This window comes from Cavia porcellus, unplaced genomic scaffold (genome assembly GCF_034190915.1).
Source record: "Cavia porcellus strain 051 isolate PalLab524CR breed Dunkin Hartley unplaced genomic scaffold, mCavPor4.1 scaffold_24, whole genome shotgun sequence".
Lineage (NCBI taxonomy): Eukaryota > Metazoa > Chordata > Mammalia > Rodentia > Caviidae > Cavia > Cavia porcellus.
Window position 1 is genome coordinate 40,673,938 of NW_026947507.1, and position 19,354 is coordinate 40,693,291.

The window sequence follows — 19,354 nt, forward strand, 5'->3', positions numbered from 1 at the left end:
TCACATTACTCCTAACTTACCGCACTTTTTTGAGGCATGTCTTGTATCTATGACAACTCATTTTAATCCACTTTACAATGAGGCAGAATTTCTGCAAGAAATATCGTTCCATCACTAACCATTTCTGACGAGTTTACTGAAAATAGTTTCCTTTTCCTTTTTTGTAACTTGCACCCTTGTTTTGGAGATTGTCTGTCTTTTGTTCTCCTCAAATTTACTGTGACAGCCTTTTCTTTGGCACGCACGCTTTCATGAGCCCTGTCTGCGGTATGCGGCAGTTCCCTTCCTTGCCAGGAGTTGGTCTGTATGTGTGTGTTTGTGTGTGACAAGGCCCCGTTCTCTCCCAGTCCCCCATCTCCCTGCCCCAGCCTCTAGCTCATCTGGTTCTTCTTCTGACTCTGGGGTGCTAACCAGAACCACACAGTCTCCCTGCCAAGGGCTTCTGCCCTGTGAAGGTTGTCAAGCCCTTACCTCCTTGGCTGAGCCCTGTGCTCTGTCTTCCCACTCGCCTGTCCCTGAGGCTTCTGACCCCAGGCCCGTGGGAGCCCCAGGCCTTCAGGGCATCTTTAGTGGGGACAGGGAAGCAGGTGCAGCCCAGCAGCATCCAGGCCATGTGGGCCCTGGGCACCACTGCCGTACTGAGGAGGTGACAGGCATCTGCTTGGTACTTGCCCTCCCCGTCTCTGGTCCAGAAGAGAGGCCAGCGCTTACACTCTTTTGTTGCTGCTGAACATATTTGTACATCACTGAAGTTTTTTAAAAAATAGTTACTGGTTGTCAGGTCTGTAATCCTAGCTGCTCAGGCAGCTAAAGCACTCAAGGATCACTTGAGCCCAGGGGTTTGAGACTGGCCTAGGAAAGACAGTGAAACCTGATGCTAAAATTTAAAAAACAAGTCATTCCATTATCCAGAAATAAGTGCGCAATACAAGTGTATTACTTTAATCTGTAGTTGGGGGCAAATCAGCAAACATCGAGGCTGAAGTTAACTGGAGAGAACTTTTATCAGTCCTAGAAATAAGCGCAGACCCATAGGAGAAAAAGGAGCCTGGCAGGCGGCGGTGGGTAGTCCGGGGCCCCAGCAGGCGGCAGTGGGTAGTCCTGGTGCCCGGCAGGCAGCGGTGGGTAGTCCCGGGGCCTGGCAGGCAGCAGTGGGTAGTCCCAGTGCCCGGCAGGCGGCGGTGGGTAGTCCCGGGGCCCGGCAGGCGGCGGTGGGTAGTCCTGGGGCCCGGCAGGCAGCGGTGGGTAGTCCCGGGGCCTGGCAGGCAGCGGTGGGTAGTCCCAGTGCCCGGCAGGCGGCGGTGGGTAGTCCCGGGGCCCGGCAGGCAGCGGTGGGTAGTCCCGGGGCCCGGCAGGCGGCGGTGGGTAGTCCTGGGGCCTGGCAGGCGGCGGTGGGTAATCCTGGGGCCCAGCGGGTGGTGGTGGCATTCGAGGAACAGGAATGAAATACTCTCGGGGGCCGAGCGGACCTGGAGGCCTGAATGGCACAGGTGCCGGCAAGAACTTGCGGCGGTGCAGCGGCAGGTCTCGGCATCCGGGCAGGATGCCGGGCGCATACTCTCTTAAGCCCAGTGTGGGACTGGAAAGCAAGAGGGACACGCGGACACATCCTGAGGAGCAGCCCAGGTCTGCTCAAAGCATTTCCCTTCCCCTGAGCCAGGAAGCTGAGTGATGCACTGGACTTCACAGATAAGGAAAACTGAGGCTCAGTAGGGCTCAACCACAGCCTGACCCTCCGTTCTCCCAGTGCCGGCCACCTGTGGCGTCCCGGGTGACCACCCTGGTGGGACTGGCACTTCGGCTCTGCGGGAAGGGCCCTTCTGGTCCAAGCAGCTGTGGAGGCTGCACTGGGCTCAGAGTGCTGGGCCTCGTGCTGTGAGTCCGGTGGGCTGCAGCTGCCGATCAGGACAGGAGAGGAGAGGACCTCACCTCTCCTTGTAATTGTCTAATCGGCAAACAGAACAAGCTAAGAGCACAGCATGCGCCAGGCTCTAGCTGCCTGTGTGGGAGATGAGCGTACCCCGAGGGAAGCCAGGATTGTCCAGCAGAGCTGCTGGGAAAGCAATAGGCGGAGTCCTCCTCGCACCCCCTCCCCCCGCCCCCATGCTGTCTAGGAAGAGCTGTTCCTCTAGACCTAGGCCATGATAAGCACACAAGCAAGGCCGAATGGGTGGACAGGAGCCTGTGGCCCCAGCCAGAAAGCGAAATGTGGGCCCCAGAGGCCAGTGCTGCCCTCCTTCAACCCACACATTGAGGACAATGCCAAAGATGCTGTACTGAGCCCTCGACAAATCCCTAGGCTTTAAGAAACAAGCAGTGGAGCTGAGGCTACAGAGGCAGGGACGCTGGGCTGAACTGCTAGCTGGATGAAGGTGACGGCAGACAGGCAGGAGCAGCCTCAGGTCGCCATCACAGGAAACCAGCAGCACCCTGGGCCCCAAGTTTCCTCTATGATCACTGCACATTGAAGCTGCTAGGCAATCAGAAGTGACAGGAATGGCCAGCATGAGACACTAGGCAAAATCTCTCGGATTCACTTCTGCAGCTCCATCTCCTTCTGCTGGGACAGCTCATTCAGGACCTCCACCTTCTGTTGCAGCATCCTAAACTCCTCCTCAAGCCGGGCCTTGTCTGCCTGCAGCATGCCGCAGTCCTCACCTAGCTTCACGATCTGGTCTGGGAGGTGAGACACGTCATCAAGGGCACCGCCAAAGACACAGAACCAGGCTCCCAGCATCCCTGCCTCATTCATGCCAGCGCTCAGCCTGACCACCATGCGGTCAGGGACCTACTTTCCAGGTCACATTTGGCAGACAGGGAGGCTCTCAGCTTCACCTGCAGGAGTTTGACATCCTCCTGAAGTATGGATATTGCGGGATGTGTCTGAAAATTGTGAGGGAGAGACACAGGCTTGAAAGTGAGGCACAGTCAGGACTCACGGGTCCCTGGGGGGCTCTGTGAAGGGATTCACCCGGGAGACATCCATCAGCTGGTGCATGTGAGTCTTCATCTTATTCTCCCCACCTACAAAGAGAACTAGTGTGGCTGTGTCTTCCTGTGCCATTTCTAACACTGTTGTCTTGACTTCCACAAAACTAAACTAATGCTCATCAAACACTGTAAAGAAAAACAATTCACCAACAGAACTGACACAATGACTTTTATGACAACTGCACCCTTAGATTTTGTGAGCTCTTGCCAAGACAGCATGCCACCTGGGCTGTGGCTGAGCAAGCCTAGCTCTGCCACATACATGATGGTCTAGGGGGAGCTGGCTGGTGTGGGTCCAGACTCGCACCCTGAGCACCCTCTGCAGCTGGGGTGGCACCATGACCACTTTCCTCATCTCAGACCCTGCTGCTCTCCAGCCTCTGCCCTCACAGCCTGGGCTGTGGCTCCCCCATCCCCACACTCTAGCTGACCCTGGCCAAGGGCCTGAGAACCGCAGAACAGCAGAGGCTGTGAGTGCGGACCCGAGCGTCATCTCCAAGAAGCTGAGAAGGTTTCTTCTCTGGCACAGAGGCCAACACAAAGGCAAAGCCCCAGCGTACACATCCGGTTCTCAAAGGGTGGAAAAGCAGCTTTCCCCACTTGCCTGCTGCTACTGCACCCCAGTGACCCAGGCATAAGTACGAATTATTTAGATGTTGGGAGCCACTGAAGCTGGAAACTGACCACACGTGTAGGGCCAGGGCATGGCTAGCCCAAGAACAAAGAGCCCCTGGGGCTGCCATGTGAAGAAGCTGCCTCAGCCCAGAGATCACCAAGCCCCAAGACAATCTGAACAGTGGGCTGCTAGGACAACAGGGTGTCACGTGACATTAAGTTGCTAAAAGGTATAAACGCCCCTGCAGTGAGGGGCCAGTTCCTTTCTTCCCATCAGGAGGGTAAGGGCTCCACCTGACCCTAGATTTGTCTGTCTATTTTCTCATCCTCTTGTGGTCCTTCACACTAAGAACCTAAAGAGCTGCATGCGTCAGTCGGGGCAAGAAGAAACTCAGCTGAGAAGCAGTATCCATGTATGGAATTAAAGACAAAAATGCTTAGGAGACTGAGGTAGAAAATTTGCTGTGGGTTTGAGGCCAGTGTGGGTTACACAGTGAGCTCAAGGCCAGCCACTACATAGAGACCTTGTCTAAAATAACAATAAAGAGAAGAAGACAAAAAAGGGCCCTTGAAGGGCTGGGGATTTAGCTCAGTGGCACAAGCACCTGCCTGGTGAGTGCAAGGTCATGAGTTAGATCCCTGGTTAAAAAAAAAGGGCCCTTGGGCTAGGGCCAGTCTTACCTCCCACTTCTCCATTGGCTAATTCACCTGGCTCACATCTGCCTGGACCTGGACCCTCAGATTCTGATCCACTCTCCTCCAACTGATTCAGCTGCATGATGCAGTTGGTCAGAGCCTAGCAGAGAAGCAAGAGGCAGTTAAGAGCCTCTCCATCCTCACAGTGGGTTTGTTTTCCAAGTGTTCACAAACAGGCTGGGCTGGCCGGGGTAACTTACACCAATGCTATCATCCTTATCAGCGAGAGTGGCTTCCAGATCCCTCTGAGACTTCTCCAACGTCCTGATTCGCTCGCTGAGTGCAGCGTTCAACTTCTTCTGGTCTTCAACTTCCTGCTGTAGCTGAAAGTCACATGGAAGGGTCCCTGTGGACTGGGGATTCCACAGAGGCACAGGACTATGCAAGTGGGATGGGGAAGCAGGAGTCATGTCCCTCCTTGTCCCATCACAGAGGCTAAGACTTGGTTCAGGACCGAAGAGTGTGGCTTCCACCCTGAGCTGTCAAGGAAGCTGACCCCATCCATCAAGTCCTTCTGAAAAATGCCTGCTGACTCAAATGCCTGACTTCCAGATGGCACATGTGGGCATGTACTGTTGGGGTTTAACATATTCCCACTGGCATGCACCACTGCAGGGCATGCGGGACTGTCCATATCACCTAATGGGACTATCCTGTGTGTCCCCCTAGCAGGAACATAACCCATTCAAATGGAAGCTGCCGGCAGCTAGCCGTGGGATTTCTGGCCTCATTGTGTGTGTGTTGATCACAGATCTCTGATCTAACTTTCCTATGGCCAATGTGAGGCAGTAACTGTTAGAGGAGGCTTAGCAAAGCCTTAACTCTGAGGTTTAAAAAGCCAACCCCTGGCCTTGCTGAGGCCAAAGTAATGACTGGTATCTAACAAGACAAGGGCCAAGAACTGCCATCAATTTACAGAACTGAAAATCCATGAGCAACACAAAAGGCACCTGTGCCCTCAATAATGTGCAAGCTGGGGAGGACAGACTCGATGCTCCCCAGCTTGCTGCAGGGGCCTGCATAAGCAGCTCCTCATGAGAAAAGATGACAGAGCTAAAGTCGCTGGGTTTTGCACCCACCCTGACCAGACATTTACAAAATCTGCCACCCTGACCAGACATTTACAAAATCTTTCTTCTTTTTCAGCCTTGAGTTTTCTTCTGAACCTGGTGGCACTCAGACTTCACCTTCTCCTCACTCAACTTGCCTTCATTCAGGCCGCCTGAACCTAATGCAGAACACGACTGTTCACGAGCCGCGCCAGCCCTGCCCCTCAATCATGCACGGCCTCTGCCTTCCACGGCTCTCAGCACTTGTCAGGTCACCACTGCTCGATGCAGCTGAGTCTCGACACTGACATCGGTAGGGAGTGTGAGCAACCTTACCTCAGAAAATTCTGAGGCATTCATTGAAATAACCTCCTTTAGCTTCTCCACAGATTTCTCATTTTCCAGGACCTGCCACGGAAGCAAGGAACACACAGAACGCGTTAGGACTGTGGGAGAAACACTGATACATATGCTAAAGAACAAAAACATTACTACAAGGTACCCCAAACTATCTACTATGTTTTAGGTAAAATCGGGATTTAACCTGGTCTGGGGAAAAAAATCAGCTTAAAGAGCTGAAGAAAAAAACTTAAAGAGTTTCATGGCACCCGCAAGCTTCAGGGTGACCACACAGCATAGTATAAAGAAATGTTCAAGCAAACCACGGAAAATGAACAGCTTTTTCTGGTGGCAGGAAAACAAGCCCCAAAAGGGCTGGAGATTTAGCTCAGCAGCATTAAATGCCTGCCCGCCAAGCACGGGGTCATGAGTTCGATCCCTGCCACCAAAAAAAAAGCTCCAAGATCACTTTAAACATGTTCTTGTCTGAATTAAAAATGGTAAGAATGCTGGGTATGGTGGACGCCTGTAATCCCAGCACTCAGGAGGCTGAGGCAGGAGAGGAGAGTGTAAGGCCAGCCTAGGGTACAAGGTGAGTTCACAGCCAGCCTGAACTGCATAACAGAACCCAGTCTCAAAAAGACAAAACCAAAACAAAACAACAGAAAAACAAAGTGTTTCTGGGGGAATAGAAAAATCTCATGTGCCAAATTTCTCAATATTTATGACAATACTGGCTCAGGGGGTGACCCTAACCCACCGTTCTTTTAACTGCAGGTTGTGTGTCATAACTTGCTGCCAAAGAGCGTGGTGCACAAAGGACTGAAAATGGGCAATTCACCAGGTCTGTGCTGAGCAAAGGACCAGGCCACACAGGAGGCGGGAAGCATGAGAACTCTCCTCAAGACATTTCCACTTAAGGGATTTTCAGACTATTCAAAAGGCACAGAGTTTACTGTGAAATAAAACCAGTTTACACAGACTACTCAACTGGACCAGTTTGTTAGTGACTGTGTGTGTTCTGGAGGACACAACTATGAAATTATCCAAGATTCGGGATCAAAACACTTCCCGTGCCTATAAAAACATCCTAATGGGTTAGTACGAAAAATCCCACAAAATGGGTTCAGGCATGTTCAGTTCTGTTATTCCTAGTCTTATGGAGTTAACAGCATGGGAACAGCTCAACTAATTTATGAAATAGCTAAAAATATACCTGTAGTAACACGCAGCAGCAGAACTCACCAAATCCTGATTTTTCATGTTGCGTTTCCTCTCAGATTCTAACATATCACCAAGAGTTTTGGTCCTATCATCCAGAAATTCATTGCTTTCTTCAAGCAGCTTGATTTTATCCTACAAGAAAAGAGATTAAAAGTAACAATATCATTAATGCTTGCTTTTGTTTTTAGACTATAATCCCAAAAAGAGAAGGACTTTTACCTTGTATTTATTTGCTTCATCAGAGAGAATCATATTTTGATTCTTGGTCTCCTAAATAAGCCTGTTCGATTCCTTGATCTATGGAAAAAACACATTCAGAACTAAGTAACAGAAGTCATTGTGCTAGTAAAACCTTGTTCCAAAGAAGCGAGCAGAGTGTTCGCTTTACATATGATGGTGCGTAAGATCTGGAGGGCTCAGAGGAAATGATGAAGCGAAAACACAGGCCTTCAAAATACCATAATAACCGAACTACACCACAGACACACTAGAGGAGGGCCCGGGAAACAGATTCTACCTTCTGTTCATAACTTGACAATTTTTCTGCAAGTTCTGCATTGTCCTTTGTGGCAGTCTTCACCTGCTCGGCAGTCTGCTGTTCAGTGACTAAAAAGAGGAAAAAGCCAGGTTATTAGGAGCACTAAATGGAACTGGGCTGCACAGTGTCTCAGCAGCAAGGACACCTGTGAGGCTCTGTGAGAGACAGGGCTTAGCACAACCACCTGCCTTTCCAGAGACCCGCAGCTAACAACAACAGTGCACAGGACACTGTTAAACTTTAAGAAAACTATAGTAACACTTGTTTTGAGGAGATATCAATTACTGCAAAGGCAGGAGATACAGTAAAATGTTACACAGTTGGAGAGGCTCCTTTCACAAAAGGCACTTGTTCTCTGAAAACGGATCACTTCAAATGAATGTCATTTGCTAAGAGAAACAGACACTTCAGGCTCCGGATCTATACTGCTGTCTCTCGAGCTCCTGTGCCGATAAACCTATAGGGGCTGAGGTGTCCCTGGCACAGACACACTGTCCTCTCTCCACACCTGTGTGGTCCAGCCACGCTCGGTCTGCTCCAAGTAAGCAGTCACCCCTGCCCCCACATCTCCTACCTCAGCCAGTACCATCACCTTCCCCACTATACCATGGTTAGTAGCAACAGTAAAATGTGGAGCAGTTAGTAAGTCAAATCAGACACCAAAGTCACTGTCGCTCCTAGCCTGCCTAAAAGTCCTCCCAAACACCAACGGGAAGAGATTTACCTTGGTATATTCTCTCCTTCAATAGAAGAGAAAGAGAGAAATTTGATGTCAAACATTTGATTAAAAGGAATGCATAGTTCCTAACACAAGTCAGGATCATAACCAAATGCAAATTTAGTAACTTTAGTTCAGGATAAATCCATACAATTAAAAATGTATTACAAAAAGCATCTGATACAGAGGAACAGTAAGGAGCGTGTCTTACTTCACAGCTACACACGGGCTTATGTGCCAGGACCAAGTGAACACCAGGCTTATGAGATGAGCATTTGGCTTCAACAGTGAAATGCTTGTTTTTATAATACACACATTATTGATTTACTTACTCAAAATTACTTGACAATCCCAAAAGCAAGCATGCAGTCTAGAAATGGGTGACCATATGGAAGACCTGCGAGCGAGATTACCAGCATAACCTTTGCACTAAGATACGCCTCTCTTACTCACTGGAAGACACCTCAGAAACTCTATTTCAAGTGATCTATTGACTCAATTAAGAAATAATCTAATACACCTCTTCATCTGATTTCCCCAGACCACAAAAACAGTAATAAATCTAAGCGGAAGGGAAGACACCAGAAGAACACAGAGAAATGACAGCTAACGGCTTCCAGGAAGAGCACAGACCCAGTTCTTCCTCCCAGCGCCTTCTGGGGTCATAAATCCTAAACTGTAACTAATTAAATACCACAGTGGCGATCACTGCACTTCTCTGTAACACAGACTCTGTCTTCTCCTTCCGAGTGCTATAAACAGTATAGGACAGCAGAGCACAGTGGCCAGCTTGGGGGGGGGGCGCGACTGTCCTCTCCAGGATCAGGAGTGGGCCTCAGAGCCATGTGACCTCAGGGAGTGGGAGGAAGTGAGCCCAGGGGCAGGGTGGGAAGCTGCAGGGCTGAGCCTGAGAGCCCTGCTGGGTAGCAGCTGCAGGGGAACCAAAGGAGAGGAGCAGGGGAAACAGCACCTTTTCACCCCCAAACACTTCCGCTTACCCTTCCAGGCGTTCTCTCATCCAAGAAGCTGTTCAGCGAGATTCCAGAAGTCCTCACAGGAATCTTTCATAGGCGCTGTTTTGGGGTTGTTTTTGGTGGTACCTGGGACAGGGCCTTCACAATGAACTACATTCTCAGCCTTCCCATTATTCTTGAGACAGGCTCTTGGCAACTTGGTCACCCAGGCTGGACTCAAACTTGCACTTCTCCTGTCTCAGCCTCCCTCTCCACCAGGGCTGCAGGAATACACACACCACTTGCCTGATCTTGCCTGGACGTTTCTACCATCTTACTGTATTTCTTGCCCTGTATGTTTCTACAACACAGTTCATCAATACCTCACGGTCTGTTTCCACTTTTCCCACTTCACATTAAATCGTGAACACCTTCTTTGCCCCTGCCTTTGAAATACATACAGCAGCCTAATATTCTGTTCTGTGGATATAAATAAGATAAAACATGATATTCCCTAATATACATCATTTAGGTTTCACCAAGTTATTATTCTATTAAATACTACATCTAATACCTTTGTATAAAATCTTAACATGTAATTTATTTCTTTAAGATCATTTACTGACGTTATCATACCACATAAAAGCAATTTATATTTCTTATCCTGTTTTGTATCCCATTTTAAAGGCTTGTGATATATAGAATTATGAAACTGCTTTTCAGGATGGCTGTAAGACTCACCAACTCTACTAACAAGTGGATATGGTTAGCTTGCTCTTAAGTCTTTGCCAGTACCAAGATTAAATTATTTCAGAAAACTAACTTGAATTATAACCACTGATTTGTTTATGTTAATAACTGAAAGGGCCAATGATACATAGAATCCTCAATATATTCAGAAGTCAAAGAACAAGTTAATTCACTCACTGGAAGAACACTCCTCCACAAGAAAATCGCAAGCATAAGGATTCCAACACAGGTAGTGAGCAACACAGGCTCCCAGGGAAGCCCATAAAAGTGAGGCCCGGGCTGGAGATCCTCAGGTAACACTGCAACCAGCTGAAAAGGAAGGGACAAATAACGGAAACGTTAACAGAACTGGCGGAGCAATCACAAAGGTTCATCACAGATAGTCTCAATCTACTCTCAATAGTCTAAACCAACTTCCAGGTGCCCTGAAGAAACTTCCAGAAGGGGGATACAGGCAGGCTCGCGTTCTTGTCCCGTATGTGGAGTCTCTAAACTTAGGGAGTGAGTTGAGCCTATTTCCCAGTTGGCCAACAGGCCCTTCTTCATCGCGGTGTCTCACGTATGGCCCAGATCATGCTTGAGCTGTTTTCTATTACTGCACACGTGCTCACTCTCTCTCTCTCTCTCTCTCTCTCTCTCTCTCTCTCTCTCTCTCACACACACACACACACACACACACACCACATTGTAAATACATGATAGAAGCCATCGGTTTGTGCGTCTGCAAACAAAAGCACTATGACAATGATCGCCACAAATCAGGCATCACTCCTCCAGGATGCTGCGTCTCAATTCGCTGCACCCTCACGAAACCATCTGTGCGAGGAAACAGGTGGGGCGTGAACAGGGTGGCTCCCAAGGTGATGGTTGGCTTCGCCCCATGCGGCTCCCTCAGGACAGCCCGGCCCTCTGCAGTCCACACCACGCTCGTGCCCGAGGGGTACAGCTCTTTCGAAGAAGGGACCGTCCCACCGGCGGACCCGCGCCTCTCGCCCTACCCTGGTTCCCCCGCCTCACCTGCAGTAGCAGGGCTACGAGGGCCGAGTACAGCTTCGACGGGGGCTTCAGCAGCTCGGGGTTGCCCGGGGACACGAAGACCGCGGCTACAGTGGCTGACACCGCGTCCATCGCGAAGGACCGCTCCCTGCAGACACGGCCGGACCCGACCGGACCGGGCCGGACCCGGCAATGGCAAAGAAGTCTTTCCCAGTGGCAGTGGCAGCAGAGGGCGGGACCGCACTGCTACACCTTCCGCTTCGTGCTGTGCTATGAATCATAAACATAGGTAACAGGGTCTCCAGGACGACCACAAAGCTGCAGCCTTCACACAGGGGGCGGGGCGAACGCTGGGCACCGCGCGGGGCGGGGCGGGAGCGTCCAATGAACGAGGCCGGCGGGTGGAGCGTCCAATGAACGAGGCCGGCGGGTGGAGCGTCCAATGAACGTGGCCGGCGGGTGGGGCGCCCAGTGAGCGCGGCCGGGGGCAGGGTCCCGGGGCCGCAGAGCAAGGCTGGCGAGTAGCTGCACTAGGGCACCAAGCTCAGGCGCCTTCACCGCTGGACCTGGGCACCAGGCCTGGCACGCCGCTACGTGGCTGCTGGCCTGGCTGGCACCTTCGCCCGGGTGGGGCAGGGCCACGCGTCGAAGTTCAGGGTGCAGACCCCGGGCACGGCGGGTCACCTCAGAGCCAGGGCCGCGGTGGCAGGTGGCTGGCATTGTAGGTGACGGAGCCTCCCCTCCTTATTCACAGTGTGGATTAAAAGGATCCGCAACTGATGGCAGAAACAAAGATGACTATATCAAAAAAGCGTTGGGTGATTTTTTTCTATGTACTCAACAGGTCTTTCCTGATTATGTCTCAAAAATCAAGAAGCAAAAAGGGAAAAGACTGTAAATCTGATTACTTAACACAAAACAGAAAGAAAACGTGGAAAGGAAAGTTTGTAAATGGTAAGGGGAGGAACGTTGAAGGGAGGGAGGGGAATGGGAAAGAAAACTTTACTATGTATAGGTACAAATCCTCTAAGATGATCATTAGGTATGTCCCAAATGTACCAATAAAATCTAATTGAAGTTAAAAGAAACAAAGCTTGTTCAGGCCCTACCTATAGAAACAAAACACACAGAGAATAAGCTAGTGAGGCTCAGAAAAGATGTGTAAGTAGCTGTGCCACGGGAACACGGCTGCATGGCTCCTAACTGCACAAAAGCGTGCTGAGGTGGCTGGCGGAGCCCTGAACAGCACTGGAGAGAGATGGGGTGGGGCGCTCTCCCAAGGTGTCTCACTGTATGGAATGATCGCTGCCAACCATTTAAAGAGATTATGTCAAATTAAATTGAAAGGGTTTTGGCCCAGACAGGACTCTGTAGCAAGAAAAGCCTCAACCGGAACCAGGAAGCTCCTATCTCCCCCACCCCTAGGAAATTACCGTGACATCATCTTCCCCGCCCCTGGGAATTTACCTATGGCGCCAAACCTAGGACCAGGGATTTGGCTCAGAGGCGCAAACACTTGCCTGGCAAGTACAAGGTCATGAGTTCAATTCCCGGTACCAAAAATAAAAAAAATGAACACGTGTGGTCCTCCCTACACCTGACTACCATGAAAGCGTTTTAGAGGCACTACTGCAGACCTCCTCCACAAGCCCACACCGGTCACTCCTGAGTCTCCATCACCCTATTCTCTCTTCGTGGATCAAGTCCTGATGCTCAGGTGCCTTTGAAATCACCCCAGGAGTCCAGAGGTCGTATGACCAAGGTCATTAAGACTGGATCCTGGGATTCTCCACTGGCTTTGATATTTGGAAAGCCTCAACACACTGAGGACTCCACAATGAACTCATAAATGACAGGGAAAAAAAAACAAGACTTTCCACCAGATAGCCTGGCCTTCCACAGTGGCCTGTGCCAGAGTCAGGTGCTGGGTGTTATTTTGTGAGCTTGGTATCTATGCCAACACTTGACAAGGGGCAGGTAGGTACTCAACAATAATCTCTACATGAATCATCTACTCCATCCTGTCCTCAAACAACAAGAGTGTTTAAAGTAGCGGTATTTTCCCCCACTAGCAAATGATAAATTTAAAAGCATGAAAAAGAGAAAGTCACTTAGCTCAACCCATCTAGAAACAACGGAGGTTTGGTATTATTAGGACACTTTCTTCCAGTTATTATCTAGGCATGTTTTTTAACCTTTGGAATTAGATGGTAGGCACACTGTAACTTTTACCAGAAACATCCTCCCTGGTTATCTTTTAAATTGCTCCTAAATATTATTTTGCATAACTTCATAAACCTCCATTTTAAAGGCATATCCACTGGAATTCACCTATCCACTATCTACAGCCCACACCAGTGGAAATATAGGTTGTTACCAATTTTTTACTAGAGTTTTTAAAAAATCTGAATGATGGGTGCATAGAAACATCATCTATATTTCATGTTTTGTCTCGGCTACATCCCCAGAAGAATAATTATCTTATTAGACTATTTGGCCATCTTGAGACATCGGCTCAAATCTGTAAAACTAAACCATGCTTCATCTTTATTCTTTACAGAAATGAGGGAAGGGGCTGTGAGCTACAACCCTATTTAGCCCCATTTGTTTATTTATTTAGAGAAAGACGCTCACAGTTACCGAAGCAGGGCTGGAACTTGCAATCCTCCTGCCTCAGTCTCCCAATTAGCTGAAATTACAGACGTGCACCGCCACACCCGGCTCTTTTTCTTTTTAATTTGAGGTCCTCATTCTAGATGACTCTGATTTATCTACAGACTAAGCAGTCCTTCCCAGCTCCGTGCCTCCAAATCAGACAAACACATCTTCCTTATACTCAACCCAAACCCAAGCCAAAATCAGTGTATCTTAAGAAACTGTGAACTACTTTACTAAAACTAAACATACCAGAGCTGCTGCATCATTCCCTTCTGGTTTAGTAAGCAAAACATCACATAAAACAGGAAATAGATTCAACTTGATATAATTCAGCTGACTTCTAGGTACTCTTGCATCCTATGGCCATATGCTTTTAAGAAAACTCCTAACTTGTATCTGTGTGTTATTAAAAAAAAAAAAAAAGTAAAAAAGCAATACTTTTAGGTAAATTTTGTCCTACCTGTAAAAAGCAGGGAAACGATTGGTCAGCCCCTCACCTGCAGCTCACCTGGGTGGAGCTCTGAATGGTGGTTAGTTAGGACTCCAGGAAAAGCCAGAGTGTTCTCAGCCATAAAGACTTCCCATACCAACTGCCCCAAACACACCTACTCTTCTGTAGCCATATGCATTAATACCTGGGCTTGAGCCAGCTACTCTGCAGCCACTATGAACCTCTCCAGACTATGCACCCTTCCCCGCTGCAGCTCCCTCTTCTCCTTGGTCTTCTTTTATGGGCCCACAGAACCAAAGCATCTCAGAATCTAATGTCGCAAGGCAACTGACAGCTGTGACTCACAACTCGCAACCCCAACATCCCTTTCAGAGCGACATGCCAGGAGCCACAATCTAATCACGCCAGCCAGAAGTAGAGGCAGGAGAGAACTTCAGATCACTAGAAGTCTGCCTCGCTTTCTAGATGACAAGGCAAAGCCCTGTCTAGTAAATACCATGCTGTTCATCATGAAAATATTTCCAAGGCCCAGCCAGCAGCTCCCCAGCGAGAGCTGCTCACTGGCCTAAAGCAAAGCATGGTGCTGGAATCCTCAGATTCCAGTCTCTGGCTCCTGCCAGAATCCTTGGGGTGGGGAGGGGGGCACCCATGGCCTGTGACAGCAGCACACATTCTCCAGCATGGCATCCAAGACTTGAAAACTGAGGTCACAAAGCCAAATGCCGATGGGACACAGCGAGGAATGCCAAGCAACTGGACCCAGGCAGGCAAGAGAGGATGCTGGAATCATGATGCTTGGGAGCAGCAGACCTGACCCTTTCCATAGGCAATGACCACCTCTCTGCTGGAAATGACGGTCAGATCTGACTCTTTTTAAAAAGCCACAAGTTTTTCGGATTATTCTTAATGTTTAAAAGCCTTTATGCTATCCAAACTGTAACAGCATAAAGGCTTGGAAATTTCTACAAATCCCCTCTTAATAAAGAACTATATTTCCTACCTCTCCAATCTAATTTCCCCCTGCTCTACCACAAGAGTCCCATGTTCTTCACATCCACACACACATGCTGTGTTCGCTCCTAACTCCTAACTTGCACACATGAGTTTCTCCCATGCGACATCTGAGACACCCAAACTGTTCACCCCAGACTTCCTTCATCCCAAGAGTTTTTTCTATCTACACTGCACATATCATGATCCCTTTTTCCTTTTTTTTTTGGGTACCATGGATTGAACTCACAACCTCGAACTTGCCAGGCAGGCGCTTATGCTACTGAACTAAATCCCTGGCTACCACCCCGTTTTCATACACCGCAGGCATTTGTTTTTCATTTTTGGCATTTAATCATCTTGCCCTGCTCCTTAATCCAAGCCGTGCCTTAAACCTCCAAAAAGGCTGAACAGTTTCTATCTCTCATTTGTACCTTTCTACCTTCAGTACTGGGAAGGGTATGTTCGCACACTCACGACTTAATAAATGTTTACTGAATGTGAAAACTCTCTCTGCGCTTTTCAAACCGTTCATGCATTGTGACCCACTACTTCATCAGAGAATAACTCCATGAACTTAGGAGCAACAGCTGTTTTGATTTTTGGAAAAGGTCTCCCTAAGTTGCTCAGGATGGCCTTGAACTTTCAATCCTCCTGTCTCAATGTCCCTCTCAAGCATGTATTACCATGCCCAGCTAACAACTGCTCTTCTAATGAAAAACAATAAAACAGACGCCTCCCCCCCAAATGTTCAAGGAGATGGGACCACGCAAAGGGAGGTAGTCCTGCATGAACTGAAATTAGATTGTAACATAATGCTGTATGTACAGGGTCATAATGTAAATTTTGTTTCTTAATGTAGGTCAGAGCCAGAACAGTACAGAAAACATTGCTCTAGAATGAGTGAGCTCAACCACTGCTCACTCACATACAATTATTTTTCACGCAGTCAGATATTTGCCATAAAGAAAAAAAATATTCTGATCCACACCCCTGCAGGTCTCCTCCCCTAAGTCCTGTTCCCCTACCAGTGCACCTATCCTGCAGCTCTGAGAAACAAGGAGGCTAAGTCACTAGTTACATTCTCGGCTCATTCTGCAGCCTTCTGCAATCATCCTCCAAATTCAGATGTTGCAAGTTGAGGCTTGGGGAATTTGTTCAGCAAATCACCCTAAGTCAGCCGTGCAACAAGAAAGCACAATTCAGTACTCAGCAAAAAAGCACCCGATCCCTTCCGTGTGCAGGTCCCCAGACTCCTGGGAATGGGCGACAGCATGGGCTAGGAAAAGCCAACCCACCCCCTCTCTCCTGCAGGAATGAAACATGAGACTAGCCTGAAGATCCTGGTGGAGTTCAAAGTTCAACACACTTCCAAGTCCAACAATATACACCTTTAGCAAATCCTATGCTGCTTCTCTCCAACCTCCAACTGCATGCACCCGCATGCCTAGAATAAATGGCCCCAGTTTCCCAGAAGCCCGATTCTTCAGACTTGTTTCTCCAACTTCAAGGTCAAGACCAGGCAGTGTCATGTAAATGGCAGCAACACAAAGAGGTGAAAATGACAGGTGGTACATGCCTGTAATCCCAGCACTTGGAAGGCAGAGCAGGAGGATTGCCATGAGTTCAAGGCCAGCCTGGGCTGCCCAGTGAGTTCCAGGCCAGCCTGAACTGCAGGATCCCAACCCTAACAAACAGACCTCCAAGGCCACACATCCTCAGCTACCTCTCTGACCACCGAATGCCTGCTCTCTCTAACACTCTATCCCTGGGGTTCTCAAGAAGCCCTGTGCAGGACTTGCTGGCAGAGCACTTACACTTGGATATCCTGGCAAACACACAAACTTCCACACAGCCTGAGTGTCAATTACTTCTCTGCAAAACACACATTTCCGATTTCTCGAGTTGCCAGCTACAGTGGCTCTAAGACCCTGGCATATAATCAATTTCCACAAAGAATTAATTTTCATTCATCTTTTCCCTTCACCCTGGCCCTGTCAGCAGACTATGTCAATGGTAATGTCTCTAACACGCACCCTTTTTTCATTTCCAGTTAAATCCAATGCAAACCCTGGGCACTCCTGGAGTGCAGTAGCTTACTAGCTGACATATCTCCTAACATTACTTTCAAAATCCTTCCCAAACACCCCTTCCTTGCAGTCCTTCCTGACCCTAAAACTTTTAATGTCTGCCAGGACACACAGACAGAACAGCAATTCCCCAGTCTGATTTTCTAGGACTTGCACAATCTCAACCACTGTTCTCTCCATCTTCAGGAAACACGCAAGATGGCCAAGGTCATGCTCATGGTCACCCTGTCACCATCTCGAGGGTCTCCGAGAGCGCCCTCCTCTGACCGGCAACAGCACCTGTGTCTGCACCTGCCCACCACACAGTTCATGTGTCTTAGCTGGAGGTCTTACTTCCGAACTGCCTGTCTTCCCGTGCTATGCACAAGATGACAAGTCCCAAGGCCAAGGATCAAACCCAGGCTTTGCACATGCCAGGCAAGTATGGCACCACTGCTGTGCTACATGCCAGCTTCATTTATTTTCTGTATCCTCCCTCCTCCATAACTGCTCCTCTGATCCTCCTTTCTTGGCCCTTTCTACCTGCTACTCCTGTGGACTCTGGGTCTTGCCACGGAGTCATCCTCCACAGGCACACCTTCCTCCAAAACTAGGCCGCCTGCCCCAACTCGGACTTTTCCTCTCTCTGCTGTGGCTCCTGGCCTTCACCAACTCGGGAAGCCATGGCTCATGCATCTGAAGTTGAGTTCTTAAAGTCATTTCCACCTAGCAGACTAGGCTTCCTGGGGCCTTAGATTTCTTGGGTACCACTTGACATCTCCCAGGAAGCCAGGGGTCCTGCTGAGAACACAGCAGCTCCCAGAAGGACCAGTGGAGTCCAACATAACTGCTCTGTCTCAAGGCTCCTCAGGCTCTGTTTACACAACACCCGGGGAAAGTGTCCCAGACCTTCAATACCTGTTGAAGCAAACTGTCCCAGTCACACCTTCCTGCACAGCCCGTGTGAAGAAAGCAGTGAGGGCCTGCAGATACCCAGTGCCTTCCCTGGCTGCACTGCAGGAGTGCGAGAGCCTGGGGAGTCTCCAGAGCCCCAGAACCGGCCGGCCCGGCTGACAACAAACAGGAGGCGTGGCGGTGCCCACCACCTGGAGGGTGGGCTCCTTTAGATCTCTCTCCACCAGCCGCAATGGAAGGCACAGATCTAAACTCCGAGGCAGGGAAGGAAACGCTGCCTCTGAAATTGTTTGCACATGCCAAACTCCCTGTCCAGGCCCCCACCCGCACATGGGGTGAGGGGAGCCAGGCTGAAGGCACCGGGCCAGAGAAAGTAGTGGCCAAAGCAGGCTTGAGAGAGGGTGCGGGGCCAAACCGCCAGGAGGAGGGTGTGTCGCGGAGTGGACAGGCGCGAGCGGGGCGTCAGGCCAGAAAGAGGCATGGAAGGGCCGGGCTCCCCGTGCAGGGTCCTTCGGAGAGGCGACTGCCAACCCCCGCTCAAAGCTGGGAGGGTCCTCGGTCGGAAGCACAGGCGCCCGCGAAATAAACAAGGCGGCGCTGGAGAGGACAGGCGGCCCCCACGGCCCCCACCCCTCGGCCACCCGGCCGTTGCGGCCACTGCCGCAGAGCCCCCCGCGCCCCGCCCCTGGCCCCCCAGGACCCCCGGACCCTGCCCGCCGCGGGCGCGCACCGCACGGGAAGCGCTCGGCACCCCCGGCAGGCTGCAGCGCAGCGGCCCGCGCAGCTCACCTCCCCGCGCTCCGCTCCGGCTGCAGCTGGCGCCGCCCTCCCGCCCCGCCCCGCGCCCTCCCGCCCCGCCCCGCGCCCTCCCGCCCCGCCCCGCGCCCTCCGCTCCCCGGCGCGGCCCGCTCGCTCTCTCCGGCCGCCCGCCCTCCGCCGGCTCAGTTCGCGCCCACCTGGCCGGCCTCCCTCCCTACCCGGGACACAGCGCTCACGTACGCGGCCGCGGCCACAACCCGGCCCGGATCGCGGGCCCGGGAAGGGAGCGGCTTGCCGCCAGCCCCGATCGGGGGCACGCCCCCTGCCTCCCTTCCTCCCCGCTCCCTCCTCCTCTGTCCCTTTCCCCCACCTCTGCCCTCCCTCCACCGCCCCAGGCGCGCGCCCACCCTGACCCCGCACCCCACCTCCGCGCGCAGGAGAGGCGCACCCCGGGTAGACAGTTGGCACTCAATAAGTGCCCAGGCCCCTCCGGGCACATGCGCACTTGAACCTGACCGAGTGGTGATCTCCCCCCGCCCCCCGCCTCCGCCCCCAAATCGGAACCCACAGGTGCAGCCCCGAACCAAACTTGAGGGTGTGCATTTCTTTCTTTCTTTCTTTCTTTCTTTTTTAATTGAGCTGC

At 50.7% G+C, this 19,354-nt stretch overlaps 1 protein-coding gene across 1 annotated transcript; it reads right to left on the minus strand.

Moving 5' to 3' along the window:
• Window positions 1-915: 915 nt before the first annotated feature.
• On the minus strand, window positions 916-18,630 carry LOC106025648 (transport and Golgi organization protein 1 homolog). The gene is given in 15 exon segments (XM_063234932.1): window positions 916-2,676; window positions 2,793-2,883; window positions 2,972-3,024; window positions 4,288-4,402; window positions 4,503-4,625; window positions 5,428-5,465; window positions 5,468-5,524; window positions 5,657-5,759; window positions 6,936-7,046; window positions 7,134-7,211; window positions 7,432-7,520; window positions 8,177-8,192; window positions 9,373-9,374; window positions 10,047-10,182; window positions 10,891-18,630. Coding segments are annotated over 15 exon segments (1,266 nt in total). The 5' UTR covers window positions 11,002-18,630; the 3' UTR covers window positions 916-2,533.
• Window positions 18,631-19,354: the final 724 nt, after the last annotated feature.